General features: G+C 35.1%; 1 protein-coding gene across 2 annotated transcripts in view; it reads right to left on the bottom strand.

The window, feature by feature from the left end:
* TUBGCP3 (tubulin gamma complex associated protein 3) overlaps positions 1-16,491 on the bottom strand; it is a 175,444-nt gene that overhangs the window by 56,718 nt on the left and 102,235 nt on the right. For both annotated transcript variants that reach the window (XM_037799980.1, XM_037799981.1), the window contains exons 12-13: positions 8,743-8,853; positions 8,298-8,406 (exon numbers count right to left, since the gene is read on the bottom strand). In XM_037799980.1, the coding sequence (XP_037655908.1) occupies positions 8,298-8,406; positions 8,743-8,853 (220 nt within the window). The remainder of the gene's footprint in view (positions 1-8,297; positions 8,407-8,742; positions 8,854-16,491) is intronic.

Raw genomic sequence — 16,491 nt, 5'->3', positions numbered from 1 at the left:
ATTCAGAGATAGACCCTCAGATCTATGGCCGACTGATCTTTGATAAGGCCCCCAAAGTCACCGAACTGAGCCATAATGGTCTTTTCAACAAATGGGGCTGGGAGAGTTGGATATCCATATCCAAAAGAATGAAAGAGGACCCCTACCTCACCCCCTACACAAAAATTAACTCAAAATGGACCGAAGATCTCAATATAAAAGAAAGTACCATTAAACTCCTAGAAGATAATGTAGGAAAACATCTTCAAGACCTTGTATTAGGAGGCCACTTCCTAGACTTTACACCCAAAGCACAAGCAACAAAAGAGAAAATAGATAAATGGGAACTCCTCAAGCTTAGAAGTTTCTGCACCTCAAAGGAATTTCTCAAAAAGGTAAAGAGGCAGCCAACTCAATGGGAAAAAATTTTTGGAAACCATGTATCTGACAAAAGACTGATATCTTGCATATACAAAGAAATCCTACAACTCAATGACAATAGTACAGACAGCCCAATTATAAAATGGGCAAAAGATATGAAAAGACAGTTCTCTGAAGAGGAAATACAAATGGCCAAGAAACACATGAAAAAATGTTCAGCTTCACTAGCTATTAGAGAGATGCAAATTAAGACCACAATGAGATACCATCTAACACCGGTTAGAATGGCTGCCATTAAACAAACAGGAAACTACAAATGCTGGAGGGGATGTGGAGAAATTGGAACTCTTATTCATTGTTGGTGGGACTGTATAATGGTTCAGCCACTCTGGAAGTCAGTCTGGCAGTTCCTTAGAAAACTAGATATAGAGCTACCATTCAATCCAGCGATTGCACTTCTCGGTATATACCCGGAAGATCGGAAAGCAGTGACACGAACAGATATCTGCACGCCAATGTTCATAGCAGCATTATTCACAATTGCCAAGAGATGGAAACAACCCAAATGTCCTTCAACAGATGAGTGGATAAATAAAATGTGGTATATACACACGATGGAATACTACGCGGCAGTAAGAAGGAACGATCTGGTGAAACATATGACAACATGGATGAACCTTGAAGACATAATGCTGAGCGAAATAAGCCAGGCACAAAAAGAGAAATATTATATGCTACCACTAATGTGAACTTTGAAAAATGTAAAACAAATGGTTTATAATGTAGAATGTAGGGGAACTAGCAGTAGAGAGCAATTAAGGAAGGGGGAACAATAATCCAAGAAGAACAGATAAGCTATTTAACGTTCTGGGGATGCCCAGAAATGACTATGGTCTGTTAATTTCTGATGGATGTAGTAGGAACAAGTTCACTGAAATGTTGCTATATTATGTAACTTTCTTGGAGTAAAGTAGGAACATGTTGGAAGTTAAGCAGTTATCTTAGGTTAGTTGTCTTTTCTTACTCCCTTGTTATGGTCTCTTTGAAATGTTCTTTTATTGTATGTTTGTTTTCTTTTTAACTTTTTTTTTCATACGGTTGATTTAAAAAAGAAGGGAAAGTTAAAAAAAAAAAAAAAAGAAAGAAAAAAGACAAACAAGTAAAAAAAAAAAAAAAGATGTAGTGCCCCCTTGAGGAGCCTGTGGAGAATGCAGGGGTATTCGCCTACCCCACCTCCATGGTTGCTAACATGACCACAGACATAGGGGACTGGTGGTTTGATGGGTTGAGCCCTCTACCGTAAGTTTTACCCTTGGGAAGACGGTTGCTGCAAAGGAGAGGCTAGGCCTCCCTGTATTTGTGCCTAAGAGTCTCCTCCTGAATGCCTCTTTGTTGCTCAGATGTGGCCCTCTCTCTCTGGCTAAGCCAACTTGAAAGGTGAAATCACTGCCCTCCCCCCTACGTGGGATCAGACACCCAGGGAAGTGAATCTCCCTGGCAACGTGGAATATGACTCCCGGGGAGGAATGTAGACCCGGCATCGTGGGATGGAGAACATCTTCTTGACCAAAAGGGGGATGTGAAAGGAAATGAAATAAGCTTCAGTGGCAGAGAGATTCCAAAACGAGCCGAGAGATCACTCTGGTGGGCACTCTTACGCACACTTTAGACAACCTTTTTTAGGTTCTAAAGAATTGGGGTAGCTGGTGGTGGATACCTGAAACTATTAAACTACAACCCAGAACCCATGAATCTCGAAGACAGTTGTATAAAAATGTAGCTTATGAGGGGTGACAGTGGGATTGGGAATGGCATAAGGACCAAACTCCACTTTGTCTAGTTTATGGATGTATGTGTAGAAAAGTAGGGGAAGCAAACAAACAGACAAAGGTACCCAGTGTTCTTTTTTACTTCAATTGCTCTTTTTCACTCTAATTATTATTCTTGTTATTTTTGTGTGTGTGCTAATGAAGGTGTCAGGGATTGATTTAGGTGATGAATGTACAACTATGTAATGGTACTGTAAACAATCGAAAGTACAATTTGTTTTGTATGACTGCGTGGTATGTGAATATATCTCAATAAAATGATGATTAAAAAAAAAAAAAAAAAAAAAGGAACTAGTAACAGCATTTATTCATTATTTCAAGGATTTGAAGGTCCGACTACCTACTATAATGTAACTAACTTGCAATCTCACTAAAACATTGGGTAAAAAATGCAGAGAGCATACAGGCCAAGTCAACATTAAGTCACTTGTACACACTTAAAAGGCATTTTTATAAACCAAAATAATACATGTGAATGAGCTTTGTGAGTTGCAAAACTCAAATGTTTAAGAATCAGGTATTATTCTCCTTTGTTGCTCAGATGTGGCCTCTCTCTCTCTAAGCCAAACTCTGAAAATAAATTCATTACCCTGCCCCCCTACCTGGGAAATGACTTTTCAGGAATGTAAGTCCCCCTGGCAATGTGGGACATGACTCCCAGGGATAAGCCTGGCCCTGGCATCCTGGGATTGACAATGCCTTCTTGAACAAAAGGGGGAAAAGAAAAGTAATAAAATAAAGTTTCAGTGGCTACGAGACTTCAAATAGTTAAGAGGTCATTCTGGAGGTTACTCTTATGTAAGCTTCAGCCACATATTACAAATTTCTATGGTATATCAAGCCCCAACCAACAGCATTCCTGAAAAACCCTAAAACAATACCCTAGGTTCTATCTAAAACTCTATAAAAGTTTTACTTACATTTATTTTCCAGAACTTAAAACTTCTAGATTGTTCCTATGCCAGATAAACCCTGAAACCCATCTCTCCCAGAACATCAACCCCATAATGTTGACACCCCTTTTCAACATGAAGAAGTTAGAATGGTCATTGCCCAAACATCCCTGAAGACTGAGAAAATGACCAAACGAGAAGGAGGAGTTGTAACAGAGAAGTTAGGATTTAATAAATATTATGACACCTGAATCATAATAAAGATATTTCTTTTTTGTTTCTAATATATTAGAACAGCCAGAAGGAAATACCTGAAATTGTGGAACTGGAACCCATACTGTATTTTGAAATATGCTTTATAACTATCTGTTAAAATGTGTTTTGAAATTTATCACTTTTCTGTTCTATATATATTTCACAATAAAAGACATGTTTTTAAAAAAAGAATTAAGTATTATTATCATACAGCCATGTGATAGCATTGTTGGAGGCCGTGAGGGCATTGCCAGTCCAGAGGCCAAAGAAGACACTGGGTATTTTCTGATACATGAACTTCTATTCAGGGCTCGCTTACAGGGTGAGAAGTTGAGAAGAGATCATGACAGCTCTCTCACGCCAGGCGGGCATCGTATTCACAGAGAAGTTGACTGCACACTTATAAAAGCAGCCAGAGGGTTATAAGGGTTTAAGACAAAGACATTCCTAAGTGTGGGAGAACACAGACACGAGAACACGGTCCCGTGACATGGGGTGATGCAGGAAGGAGAAGAGAATTATAGGATGGGGCTTTGTAGATAACCACAAGAGTGATAACACTTGGGAGCCAGGAAGCAGGTAGACTAGATTAAAATTTGACAGCGGGAGGTCTGGGGTACATTTACATCTTGCTCTTTTATGAAACCAAGAGCTTCTCACTGTGCCAGTCTGGATATATTATGTCCCCCAGAAAAAGCCATGTTCTTTGAAGCAATCTTGTGGGGGAAGACGTATTAGTGTTGATTAGGTTAGAATCGTTTGATTGTTTCCATGGAGATGTGACTCAATCAACTGTGGGCAAGGCCTTTGATTGGATAATTTCCATGGAAGTGTTACCCCACCCATTCAGGGTGGGTCTTAATTGAATCACTGGAGTCCTATAAAAGTGTTCACAAACAGAAGGAGGTGCTGCCACTGACAGACACATTTTGAAGATGGCCACTGGAAGTTGACATTGACATCTTGGAAAATGCCATTTTGAAATGCAACCTGGGAGCAAGCAGATGCCAGCCACGTGCCTTCCCAGCTAACAGAGGTTTTCAGATGCCATCAGCCATCCTCCAGTGAAGGTACCCTGTTGTTGATGCCTTACCTTGGACACTTTATGGCCTTAAGACTGCAACTTTGTAACCAAATAAACCCACTTTATAAAAGCCAATCCATTTCTGGTGTTTTGCAAAACGGCAGCATTAGCAAACTGGAACACTCACCTCCTGCTTACTTCCTGTTTCACGTTTTAAAGTTACATTTTAAGGTTAATTTACCCTTTTCTCTTTACTGGCTTACAAAGATGATAGGTTAAACATTAGCTGCCCAGAGCACACAGACAGCTGTGTGACAATAAGTTCTGCAAGCCTGTTTTGCTCAGGCAAGGGGCTGCCACAAGCATAAACTCTAGGGAAAGCATTAAAGAGTTTCTAGTGGACATGTAATAAAACCTGATTGTTATCAATAAAGAAGTCCACCTCTAAGCAGTAACACATGAAAAATAAGTGCTTCTATAGTTTATAGATTATGTACATAAAAGGTCTTTTTTCTCTTTATCACTAAACTGCTTATAAAATACAGATAAATACTTGATATCATTTAAAACCCTAACATCACTTGAGGCAGAAAATAATCCCAAAGTTGAGGAACAACCTCAGATCAAGAGAAGGTAAAATAACAAAGGTTAAATAAGAATTAAAGACAGAGGCAAGGCCTTTAGATTCCAAGTATAAGTCTCTTTCAACTACCTGAGTTTAACTAATTTGGAAATATAGGAAGACTTCAAGATTGTTTTTTGTTTGTTTGTTCTTTAGAATAAATTCATTAAGAAAAATCTACTTTACTATTGTTGCTATTCCAATTACACATTAGTAAAGGAAAACTCAATATCCAAAATGAAAAAAATGTACAATTTTCAATAGAAGAGAGAAGTCTGACGGATCTCAATAAATTATGAGACTACCTGATGATTTGTAGTACGCTAATATCTGGGGGAGGGGAGAAGGGGGCTTATATATCCTTTGATCTATGCAGTTTAAAAAATATATTTTCCCCCAGAAATGTTTTTACTGTAACTATGAGTCATTAAGGATTTTCATTCCAAAGAAAAGGCTTACAGTATTAACAAATTTTAGCCAAAGTAGCCTACTAGAATAAATAAATTTCAGACCTTTCTTGTATAGTTTCTTAATGTTGTCAGGATATCTTATGCTCCAATTGTTAAAAATTCACTTTTTATTCTTTATTCATACTTTTAAATCTTCAAATTTTTTTCAGGTAAGAAATATGAATTTGACTTCTCCATTGCTTTTTTATTAGTAGTCTTTTGGGGTGTGTACTTTTTATCTTTTCAACTATACTATAAGCTCAAAAGCAAAAATTTTGTTCTTGAAAGATGCTGGCAGCAGTGGAGACGATGACGTGGACAGCAGTAATTGCTTAAACTGAAAAACAGTAATAACAATTCAATTGCAGCAGCAATCGTTATAGAGTCTCATATGCTAGGTGTTTATTAGATGGTTTACAAATGTTTACTTTATCTCATTTTTACAACAATCCTGTGATTGTGTGATTCCATAGTGAATATGGGCACCATACTACATTGCCTCTTTGTGTTTGTTTGTTTTTTTTTAAGACACTGTGGATAGATTCCTATCAATGTAACCATTCCCTAGTTCTTCTTCCTTTCTCTATCTTTTAAATGTAGAGAATTCTGCACTTGGATCACATCTCTCTCTATTTCAAGAATTAACCTGGGGGCTGGCTCCTGTAAAGACACGTGCCGCACCTAAAAGGCTAGGAGCCTGGAGCCCGGGTCCTGGCAACCGCAGGACCTCGGCACCAGTGACCCCGAGGCTGCGTGCCAGTCCTGGCTGCCACAGAACTGCCAGGACCGCTGCAAAGCACGGCCGGCGCTTGGAAGGCAGTGCTGGAGAATCTGGTAAAAGCACCATTGTGAAGCAAATGAGGATACTGCATGTATATGGGTTTAATGGAGAAACGTATTATCCCTAGGGGATGGCTACAGTTTCTCATCTCCCTGGCCATGTCCTATCACTCTTTGCATGCTGGAATTGCTCCTTTTTAGGAACTTCCATAAGAATATTATTCTGTTGTGGGGGGGGGGGGTAGGGCTACTATCTGACCTTTAAAGATAACTGAGTAAATCAACCCAAAATGAAATCCTTGTTTGGCAAACATGTGGTGTAACAGTCAAAAATGGCATCTACATAAAAACTGACAGTCTACTGTACCAAAAGCTGGCATTTGAGGAATACGAGAAATCCCTATTGAGCAACCTACTATGTACTATGTTGTGTGAGACCCTTGAACCCCACTAATACCTTGCCTGCAATTCTATCTGTGATTCTGTTCTACAAGAAAAAGTAAGTATTAACAACATACATGATAAATAAAAATTCTCTGCATGACTCACACACACAAAAAAGAATTAACTTGGGGTCTATGCAACTCCTAAAAGTATAATACAAAACTGTGTGTGTGCAAATACATTTAAGGCAGGGACAGAAGGAGAGAGAACTGTATCTTTCATAGGATTCTAAGGAGCATCATGACCCTTCCCTTTAATTATTCCTTTAATTAAAGCAGGTGATTTATATAGTTTCAGTATAGCATTTCCAAGTACATGCTGGAAATACCCACTAATATGTCCTTTCAGCTATTTAAAATCAAATTGCCCGAAAATGAAAAGTCTTTTCTCCCAACACTATCTTGTCCTAAACTGTATGCCCCCTTTAGTCTCATAAGTTCTAAGTTCTTACATAATCAACACTTCTCTGTCCTCTGCCCCTCTTGTCTAAAGAGCTGTGAGATCCTGTTAAAGAACATCTTTCACATTTGTCTGTCTCCAGTCCAACAATATCTACCACTAAAATAACATCCTAATTCATCTAGCAAGTTCTAGTCTCTCCCTAAGCTACTGCATTAACATAAATGCATTATTATAAAGAAAAAATAACTTACTTAAGCAGTTCTAATCATGTCATGCTTCGTGCTCAAAAACTTTTTTCTATATTTTCACTATAACCTTCATAAATTACATTTCTTCAAAGTCACATTTCTGCTATTTCATATCCACATATTTTCTTATGCTGTTCCCTCTTCCTGAACTGTACATCAACCCATGAGCAAATTCTAACCATTCTACAAGGACAGGTTTAATTATTACCTCTTTAATAGAAGTCTTCCTTGATGCCTTGCCTGAAAATACCTAAACACTTTATCTGTACATCTCAATTGCATTTATCACTTTATACTTCCCATTATTTATTTACTTATTATTTTATTGTATTGGACATATCTCCATTATCAAACTATAAGCTTATTAAATGCATAGTCCCCAGTGGATTCATATTATCTCACCAATTACCTACCACAAAGTATTACGCAAAGCAAACTTGATAAATGGATCAACAAGTTTGTAGATCTTGTTGAATGGATATTTATATTTTGTATAAGTATCATATATAGTCAAGACTGGAAAGCTATAAACATACATCAGGCATGCACAAAATACCATGAAAATACTGAGTTGGGGCAGGCAGCAAATGGAATAGAGGGAGAGCAGAAGAATGAGGGAAAACCACAGAGCTTGTAAGACAACATGTAACACAGCATTTTGAATACTCTAAACACTTGGTAAATCCTTGCTGATTTCTGAGTAAGCCTTTTAGCCCCAAAGCATGGCTACCATCAAGAAAATCTATTCCTTTATTTACATATTTTGGCATACTGTCACTATACCATGACAAAGTAAGATAAAGAAAAGCAAAATAACTACAACTATCCCAATACTTAACTGAATTTTAGAAATGAATTTTAAAAATTTACATAGTATTCAGTATTTTATGTATATCACTCCTGTATTAACATGTTTTAGATAACTGTTCAGATAATCTGTCAGTCCTGTGGGGAAAAATGAAATTTAAGAAATATAATATCATTATCGTACCATCCTTGGGTGACTCTGCAGACTTTGTAACAGCTATCATCTTTGCAGTTGGTGTTTGATCATGACAAACCTGGTGTAAGAAATTTATTGATTTTCCTATCAAAAGGACCTAAACAGAGAAAATATTTTGATTACTTTATAAAAAATTAAAATGACAAATCCTCCAAACACTATAAATTTTCTTAAGCTACGTATTAGCTATTGATTAAAAACTCTAAAGCATGAGCATCTAGTACAGTATCAAATAAATTCTGGAAACTCAATAAACACCATTTACAAAGGCATATTAATAAGTTATCATAGTCAATTAACATGTAACTTCACCTCAAGAATGTTAATGATCCTAAAATGCAATAAAAATTGCTTAAGATTAGACTTTTATCACATAATCCAGGTATATAAAATATTAAAACAACAAAGTTACAAAAATCTCTTCATACCATACCTTCCTAGATTGATCCATTGTAATAAACGAAGGAATCATTGATTTTCTTAAAGTATACTTGTCATGCCACAGTCGATCTGTTTTAACTGTTGGATCTGATGCTACAAAAAACTGAAAGCAAAAGGGCATTGAAATATAAACAAGCAATATTGATGGCAAAATACTAAGGTTATCCATACCATCAAAGAATACGGTAATCACCTGGAAAGACAAGTTCTCCATATAGAAGAATTACCCATTTACACAATAAAACTTCTCTTTAAAACCATTCTGTAAAAAATCATCTGCAAAGTTCCCTTGAGGGACTGGGGGAAAAAATGTGCAACTATTAAACTTCCCCACCTGGGGAATTCCTTATATTCTCTCAAGCACTAGCGACTTGCAATTTAATAAGCCAAGCCCTTGATCTTGAAGCTTGCCCTTATGAAACTTATTTCTGCAATGACAAAGCTAAGCCTACTTATAATTATGCCTGAGTCACTCCCAGAGAACCTCTTTTGTTGCTCAGATGTGGCCCCTCTCTCTAAGCCAATGACTCCCAGGGGTATAAGTCTTCCTGGCAATGTGGGTAATGACTCCCAGGGATGAGCCTGGCCCTGGCATTATGGGATTGACAATGTCTTCTTCACCAAAAGGGGGGAAAGAAATGTAACAAAGTTTCAGTGGCTAAGAGATTTCAAATAGAGTCAAGAGGTCATTCTGGAGAATACTCTTATGCAAGCTTCAGCCAGATATTACAAATTGCCACAGTATGCAAGCCCCAACCCAACAGTATTCCTGAAAACCCCAAATACCCTGGACTCTATCTAAGACTCTATAAATATATTACTTAGTAAGTTTATTTTTTCAGAAACTTAAGGCCTCCAGAATGGTTCCTATGCCAGAAAAGTCCTGAAACCCAGAGGCACCAGTCTCTCCAAGAACATCAACCAGTTTCAATTCATCTACCCGAAAGGTCAACACCCCTTTTCAGCATGAAGAAACTAAAATAGTTATTGCTCAGACATCCCTGAAGATTGAGAATGATCAAATGAGAGGGAAGAGGTGTAACTGAGAAATTGGGATTTGACAAATAATTATGAATATTGACTAATTATATAGATATTTCCTTTTAGTTTCCAGTGTATCAGAATAGCCAGAAGGAAGTACCTCAAATTGTTGATCTGTAATCCAGTAGAACTGATCTTTGATAATGATTGTATAACTATAGAGCTTTTTATCATGTGACCATGTGATTGTAAAAACCTTGTAACTCACACTCCCTTTCTCTGGTGTATGGGTAGATGAGTAATAAAATAAAGACATGCATGAAAAAAAAAATTATAATAGGTCAGGAATATGGGAACAAATACCTCTTGTAAACTATAAACAACAGTAATAGTTCTACTTTAATAATCTTTCATCAATATGTAGCTGTTAAAAAAAAAATGGAATTACAAAGAAGTGTTACCAATTCTAACAAATTTTCCACATCAATGCAAGTGTTGGTGGTGGTGTGGTGTGGGGGAATTCCATATTTTTTTGCATGATTTTTCTGTAAACCCACAACTTCTCTAATTTAAAAAAAAAACATTTGGATAGAAATCTCTCTAAACTAAATTACATATTTCCCAGACTTTTTAAACCTAAGTATAATTAAAAACAACTTAAGCTTTTGTCATGAACACTCATGATCCTCATTATGACTATAAACTAGAGGCCTCTACTGTACAACATCAACAATCCAAGCCTTGGAGTCTAAGGGGCTTACTAACACATACAGAGGTCCTTTCTACCTTACTCAGTAGACTGGGGTAGATAGAGCTTTTTGAATATTCAATTCATACCTGCTTTGTAATGTTTTCTGTCTTTTTCCCTTACACTCAGCTTATGTCCCTTTCTATCAATATGCCTGCACTTTGCAGTCTCTCTTTTGCAGAGCCCGTAAGAATGGAATGCAAAAGGTACCTAAGGAGCTAATGCAATTTATTCAGAAAAAAAAAAAAAAAAAGCCCTTTAGTACATAGACTGTCACCCACAGGCAGACCTTGACTTACAAATGACCTAGACATATGAGTGGTCAGTACCAGTCAACCAAAGAAGTAGCAAGGGTTCTTTTCTTCTCCCACTGTTTGAGAAGTTCCTTCCTTGTCTCACCTTCCCTAAACCCAAGGCCTGGATCTTTGACATCAAAAATGACACCATGTGGTAAGGAAAAATTGTGGTTGTTCCCTGTTTATTTGCCACTACAACAATGAGGTAATTCTCATTTTTCAGTCTTATGTCCTAATATACTTGTGCTTTTATTTCTGTAAACTTAGATTTCTAAAAGCAAATTACAGAGGTCAAAGTAATTTTAAATTTTTATACACAATGCAAGATTTCGTTTCCAAACAGCTGTGTCAACTACCATTCTCACTAGTAGTTTACCCGTATTCTGCCATACTAGCTCTTTTAGTTTTTGCCAATCTGTTACGTAAAATCAAGGCTATCATGTTCCTGTTACTTCACTGACTACAAATGAAATTCAGCATTATTTTCATAATTTTGATGGCCACTTGCTTTGCTTCTCCTGTGAAATGTCTTTTCATATCCTTGACCCATCTTTCTACTGACTTTGCCTTTTACTTATCAATGTATCGTATCAGTGTGACTGCCCTTTGCAGTCTCTCTTTTGTATATTGCAGTATACTGCAGCCTCGCTTCTTTGAATATTGGAGGTATTGACCATTTATCAAACATTAAGTATTGCAAATTTATTTTTTCCAAGTTAATCATTTGTCATTGTTTACAATACATTGTCGAGCACTGGGGTGGTTCTATTCTATTTTTGTGTAATATAGGTAAATGTCTGAATTCCTTTATGGCTTCTAAGATTCCAGTCTTCCTAACATCTTCCCATTTCTAGATTATAAAAATAATTCCCCCCAAATAAAAAATAATCCCCATATATATATACATACATACATACATACCTATATATTCATATATATGTATATGTGTTAATAGTTCTATTTGTTTAATTTAAATATTTAGATCTTTAACCCATCTGGAATTTATCTTTGCACACACAGTATGCGGGCAGGGTTGGCTCTACATTTCCTTCTAGCTGGAATTTTTGCCATCTTTTTGATAAATCATTTCATCTGAACTAAAAATGGCTCAAGTTTAGAAATATCATCATAATTAACTATGTCAAAAAACTAAACGGGGAAAATAATTTGACATCAAGAGATGCTAAAAAGACATTTGATAATACCTTTATTTACAACATCCTCAAATACTGGATGTTACTTTTCTGGTTTGTTTGGTTTTTTTTTCTCTTATTATCATTATGAACATGGGTTAAGTGACCTGGTATTTCAACCCATTATAATTACTATCCTTACTGATGCTCTATTTCTCCCATTTTGGGCTGGGGGCCTCCATATGTTGGCTCCAGAGTCCTGTGAACTTGGTACCAGTAGTCTTCCTTGCTTTCTGGTATAGATTATCTTCCAACCTCAACTTGTTCATTTCCTCCCCAGACCTAAAAATCAGCCATTTCTCCAAGGAGCCCTAGTTCTTTTATGGAGAAATGGCATTTCAAGACCACAATCTTTGCATTTGGGCATTATTTTAAATTAGAGACTGTATTGTTTGAGACTTTGCACAGGATCTGTTGTTATGCAAAGTTGTTTGGCTCCCCAGTCAAGACCATAACATTCATTTAAGTTATAATATACCTAAAGAGCCTTTGTTTGGTGATCCTTCCAAAACTCCAAGTAATAACCAACAGGTAAGCTACCTACAATCCTGATAAAGGAAGGTATGTTCATAGATAAATAATGGAATTGAAGAATTTTAAAAATATTATTAGCAATTGTACAGCAAGAGACAATTAATGATTTCCTAGCGAAATGCAAATGACCAACATGACCCAAGAAGAAATAAAGAACAATAAAAAGAGCAATATCATTAAAAAAAACTAAAACCATGACATGCTATCTTTAAGGCATGGGGCCCACTTTTTTAAAAAGAGATCATTCTTACGTTATTTAAACAATTCTACACCACAGAAAAATGTACAGAGTACCCACTTTATTTTATGAATCTAGTATAACACAACCAAAATCTGATAAAAATAATATCAAGAAAGAAAACTATACCAATTTCATTTGTGACTATAAGAGAAGAAATTCTGAATAAAATATTATCTTTGCACTGCTGGAATAAAATATGTTTTGTTAGAGTATATATTGAACTTGAAGTATTAAATGTCTAAAATCAAGGGAATATATAAATGAATTAACTATTATCATTAAAAACAATGTTAGTTATTAACTATCACAGATAAAAAGTACATCCACAAAATACATAATTTTACACATTATTTTGGAGTTTCACAAATCATAGGTTAAGAAGCTTTGGTGTAGAAAAACAGTATTCAATACTGAAATAATGATCACTATTTACATCAAGTAAAAAAAAAAAAAAAAAAATACAGGTTACCAAACACTATGCATTGCATGATGTATATATACATACACACCCAAACCTCGCAACACACATAAGAATACTTACTGTAAAAAAGAGTACACACAAAAATATTATCATAGGCTATCTGTTCAGGATGTGATTACTAATGAATTTTAATTTTCTTCCCTGTATTTTATGCTCAAAAATTTTTTAATTGTACAAATATTTTTAAATCAGAAAAAAATATTGTTTAAGAAATTCAAATAATTTAATTCAAAACACATAGTATCAGCAAAGAAAATTTTTAATATCATTTCCCCAGGGTAACCAATTAAAAATATTTTTTTTTAGAAATATACTTCCAAGGTTAAATATTTAAAGAAACCAAATTTTCAAAACCAAGTAGAACTACGAACATATTTCAACCAAAACAATTATCAAATGGATTAAAATTAAATTTTTCAAATGGACTAAACTATTAACTATTACATTCGGGAGTCGGTCTAGCCAAATCTCTCTTTAATAACTCTGCTAGTTGTAACTTAATAAAAAAAAAATACAAGTATCATTTTCTGATATTCAATAGAGTCACATTTCCACATCTAAGCTCTAACTTTAGTAGCACAGGCACTCCAAGCTGAGATCACCATCTCAATGATCTTAGTGTCTGTCTTCTTCATGTTTAACTTTAAAGTTTTATTAAAACATCATGTCAAAAACAGATCAAAGACCTGAAAAAGAGCCAGAATTATCAAACTCCTAGAAAACATGGAAAAGCATCTTCATGAGGTAGGCAATGGTTTCTTAAACTTACACCCAAAGCACAAACAGCAAAAGGAAAAACAGATAAATGAGGCCTAATCAAAACTTAAAACTGTGTGCCTAATGAAAGTAAAATGACAACCAATATAATGGGAGAACATACTTGGAAAACACATATCCACTAAAGGCTTAATATCCAGAATACAGAGAGAAATCCTTCAATTTAAAAAAGACAATTTAAAAATGGGCAAAAGACTTAAATAGACATCTCTCCAAAGAAGACAGAACTCAGCAAAAAGTTCTTGAAAAGATGTTCAACATCATCAGCCATCAGGGAAATGCAAATCAAAACCATAATGAGATACCATTTCACACCCACTGGAATGGTGACTATGAAAAAAACAGAAAATTACAAGTGCTGGAGAGGATGTGGAGAAACAAGAACACTCATTCATTGCTGGAGGCAATATAAAATGGTGCAGCTGCTGTGGAAGACAGTATGGCAGTTCCTCAGAAAGTTAAGTATAGAATTACCATATGACCCTGCAATCCCCCTGCTATGTATATATCCAAAATAATTGAAAGAAAGGACTCAATGGATATTTGCATACCTATGCTTATAGCAACATTATTCACAATTGCCAAAAGATGGAAGAATTCCAAGTGTCCATCAACCAATCAGTGGATAAACAAAGCGTGGTATATATATACAATGGACTGTTATTCAGCCATGAAAAGAATTTAAGTCCTGACACATTCAACAACATGGATGAACCTTGAAGACATAATGTTAATGATGGCAAAGTCTTATATTTGATTCCTATAAAGGCTAGATGTTTTCAATTATATACAGCCAATCTCTTTTATAAGGAGGCATATGAATAAGTGCAAAAATTTTATGACCACATGGAAGAGATCACTACATTTATTTTTGACTAAATTTTCTTATCTTCACATATCAATTTAAATTATTAAAGCATTTATTGGTGTTTACATTATAGTTTTATTTATATTCCCTTCCTAAATTTAAACACATACTTAGGAATATATCACTACTATACTGAGGCTGTATCATCACTTTAACATATAATTAAATTACTCCTGATAGAAATAAAAACAAAACTTTAATTTAAAAGGCCACCAGGAATAATCTAAGATTATCAATCGCCATGCTAAGGTTGCTCTGTAGCTTGCCATTCAACATATTAGATTAATTGCATATAAATTGCATTTATCTACTATTCAGTTAAACAGAAGAGCTAGTTTTTACAGACAACACACTAATTTATCCTGATAGTTGGACTGCAGCCAAATTTTTATCAGTACGAACAATAAAAAATTTTAATGCAAAAAAGAAAAAGTCTCTGATAATTCAGTCATTTTTAGAAGTTAAGAAAGCATTACTTCACCTAAACGCAAAGTAGCATACAATTACTGTAGTAGAAAACATCTAGTAGCAAACACAAAGAGGCATAGGTACATTTTAGATTATAATTAATCCTGTAAAAAATATATAAAGAGGGGGCAAAAAATCAAGGTCAGAATATAATGCAATATGCTTTTATTTTATTGACACATTTTCCACTCAAGGTTCTTTAATTTTCACCATTATGTCAAACACAGAAAAAATTGAGAAAAAAAGAAAAAAAACATAATTGTCCTATGATTTCTCATTAACTATTGGACAAATGCCAAGGCCTCACTACTAAAAACAGAAATAAAGAGGGTAATTTTCTTAGCAAGCAACTTAGTTTCCAAGAATCAGATCCATTAATACGGACCATTAAAAGATTCCAACTTCAACTTGTCAATCATGTGAGCAACTACCAAAAAGATATTTCTCCTAAGGCCACACCTTGAGGGAAAAAATGGCATTTGGACTGGGGAATGGGTAAACTAGTCAACTTCTTTGTCTAATAAAAGATAATATTAGAAGGTAAATTTATGAATTACAGTATTTCAGGAAGTAAGACATAAAAATTCAAAAAGATATTTTACATGGTAAACTTTTAAATTTCAGTAATTTTTAGCAAAAACATAAAAGGAACAAAATAACAAGAGGACTGAAAGGATCCACAGAGATATTCTAAAAAACCAGTCGCTGCAATACAGTTCACCAAACTAAAAATCCAAAGATGTAGACCTTTAGAGTATTATTAGAGCATTTAATAAGCATTTGAAATCTCATTTTTTTCTAATTTCAAAGCAAGAGAGCTCAATTTTAAACTGTCCCACTTGAAGAACCTAACCTTTATTGCTCTGTCAAGTTTATCCTAAAAGCCAAAAAAAACAAGCTATTTTATTCTTAACTTCAACATATTGATGTATTTTGTTTACCTCAGTATACACAGGTAAGAAACCATGCTATGTACAAAAAGCACAGGAATATGGCTTCTCTAGATACTAACAGCAACAAAGAGAAAATTTGGCTTGATTTTACAGTACTACTTTTTAAAAGCCAAAAATAATTTAACACTTTCCCCTCAATTTAAAAGTACAGAAACCATTCAAAGTGCCTCTAAATTCTTATAATTCTTTATTTTTTTCCTG

Source organism: Choloepus didactylus, chromosome 12, assembly GCF_015220235.1.
Source record: "Choloepus didactylus isolate mChoDid1 chromosome 12, mChoDid1.pri, whole genome shotgun sequence".
Taxonomy (NCBI): domain Eukaryota; kingdom Metazoa; phylum Chordata; class Mammalia; order Pilosa; family Megalonychidae; genus Choloepus; species Choloepus didactylus.
This window is presented reverse-complemented; position numbering and strand designations above follow the sequence as displayed.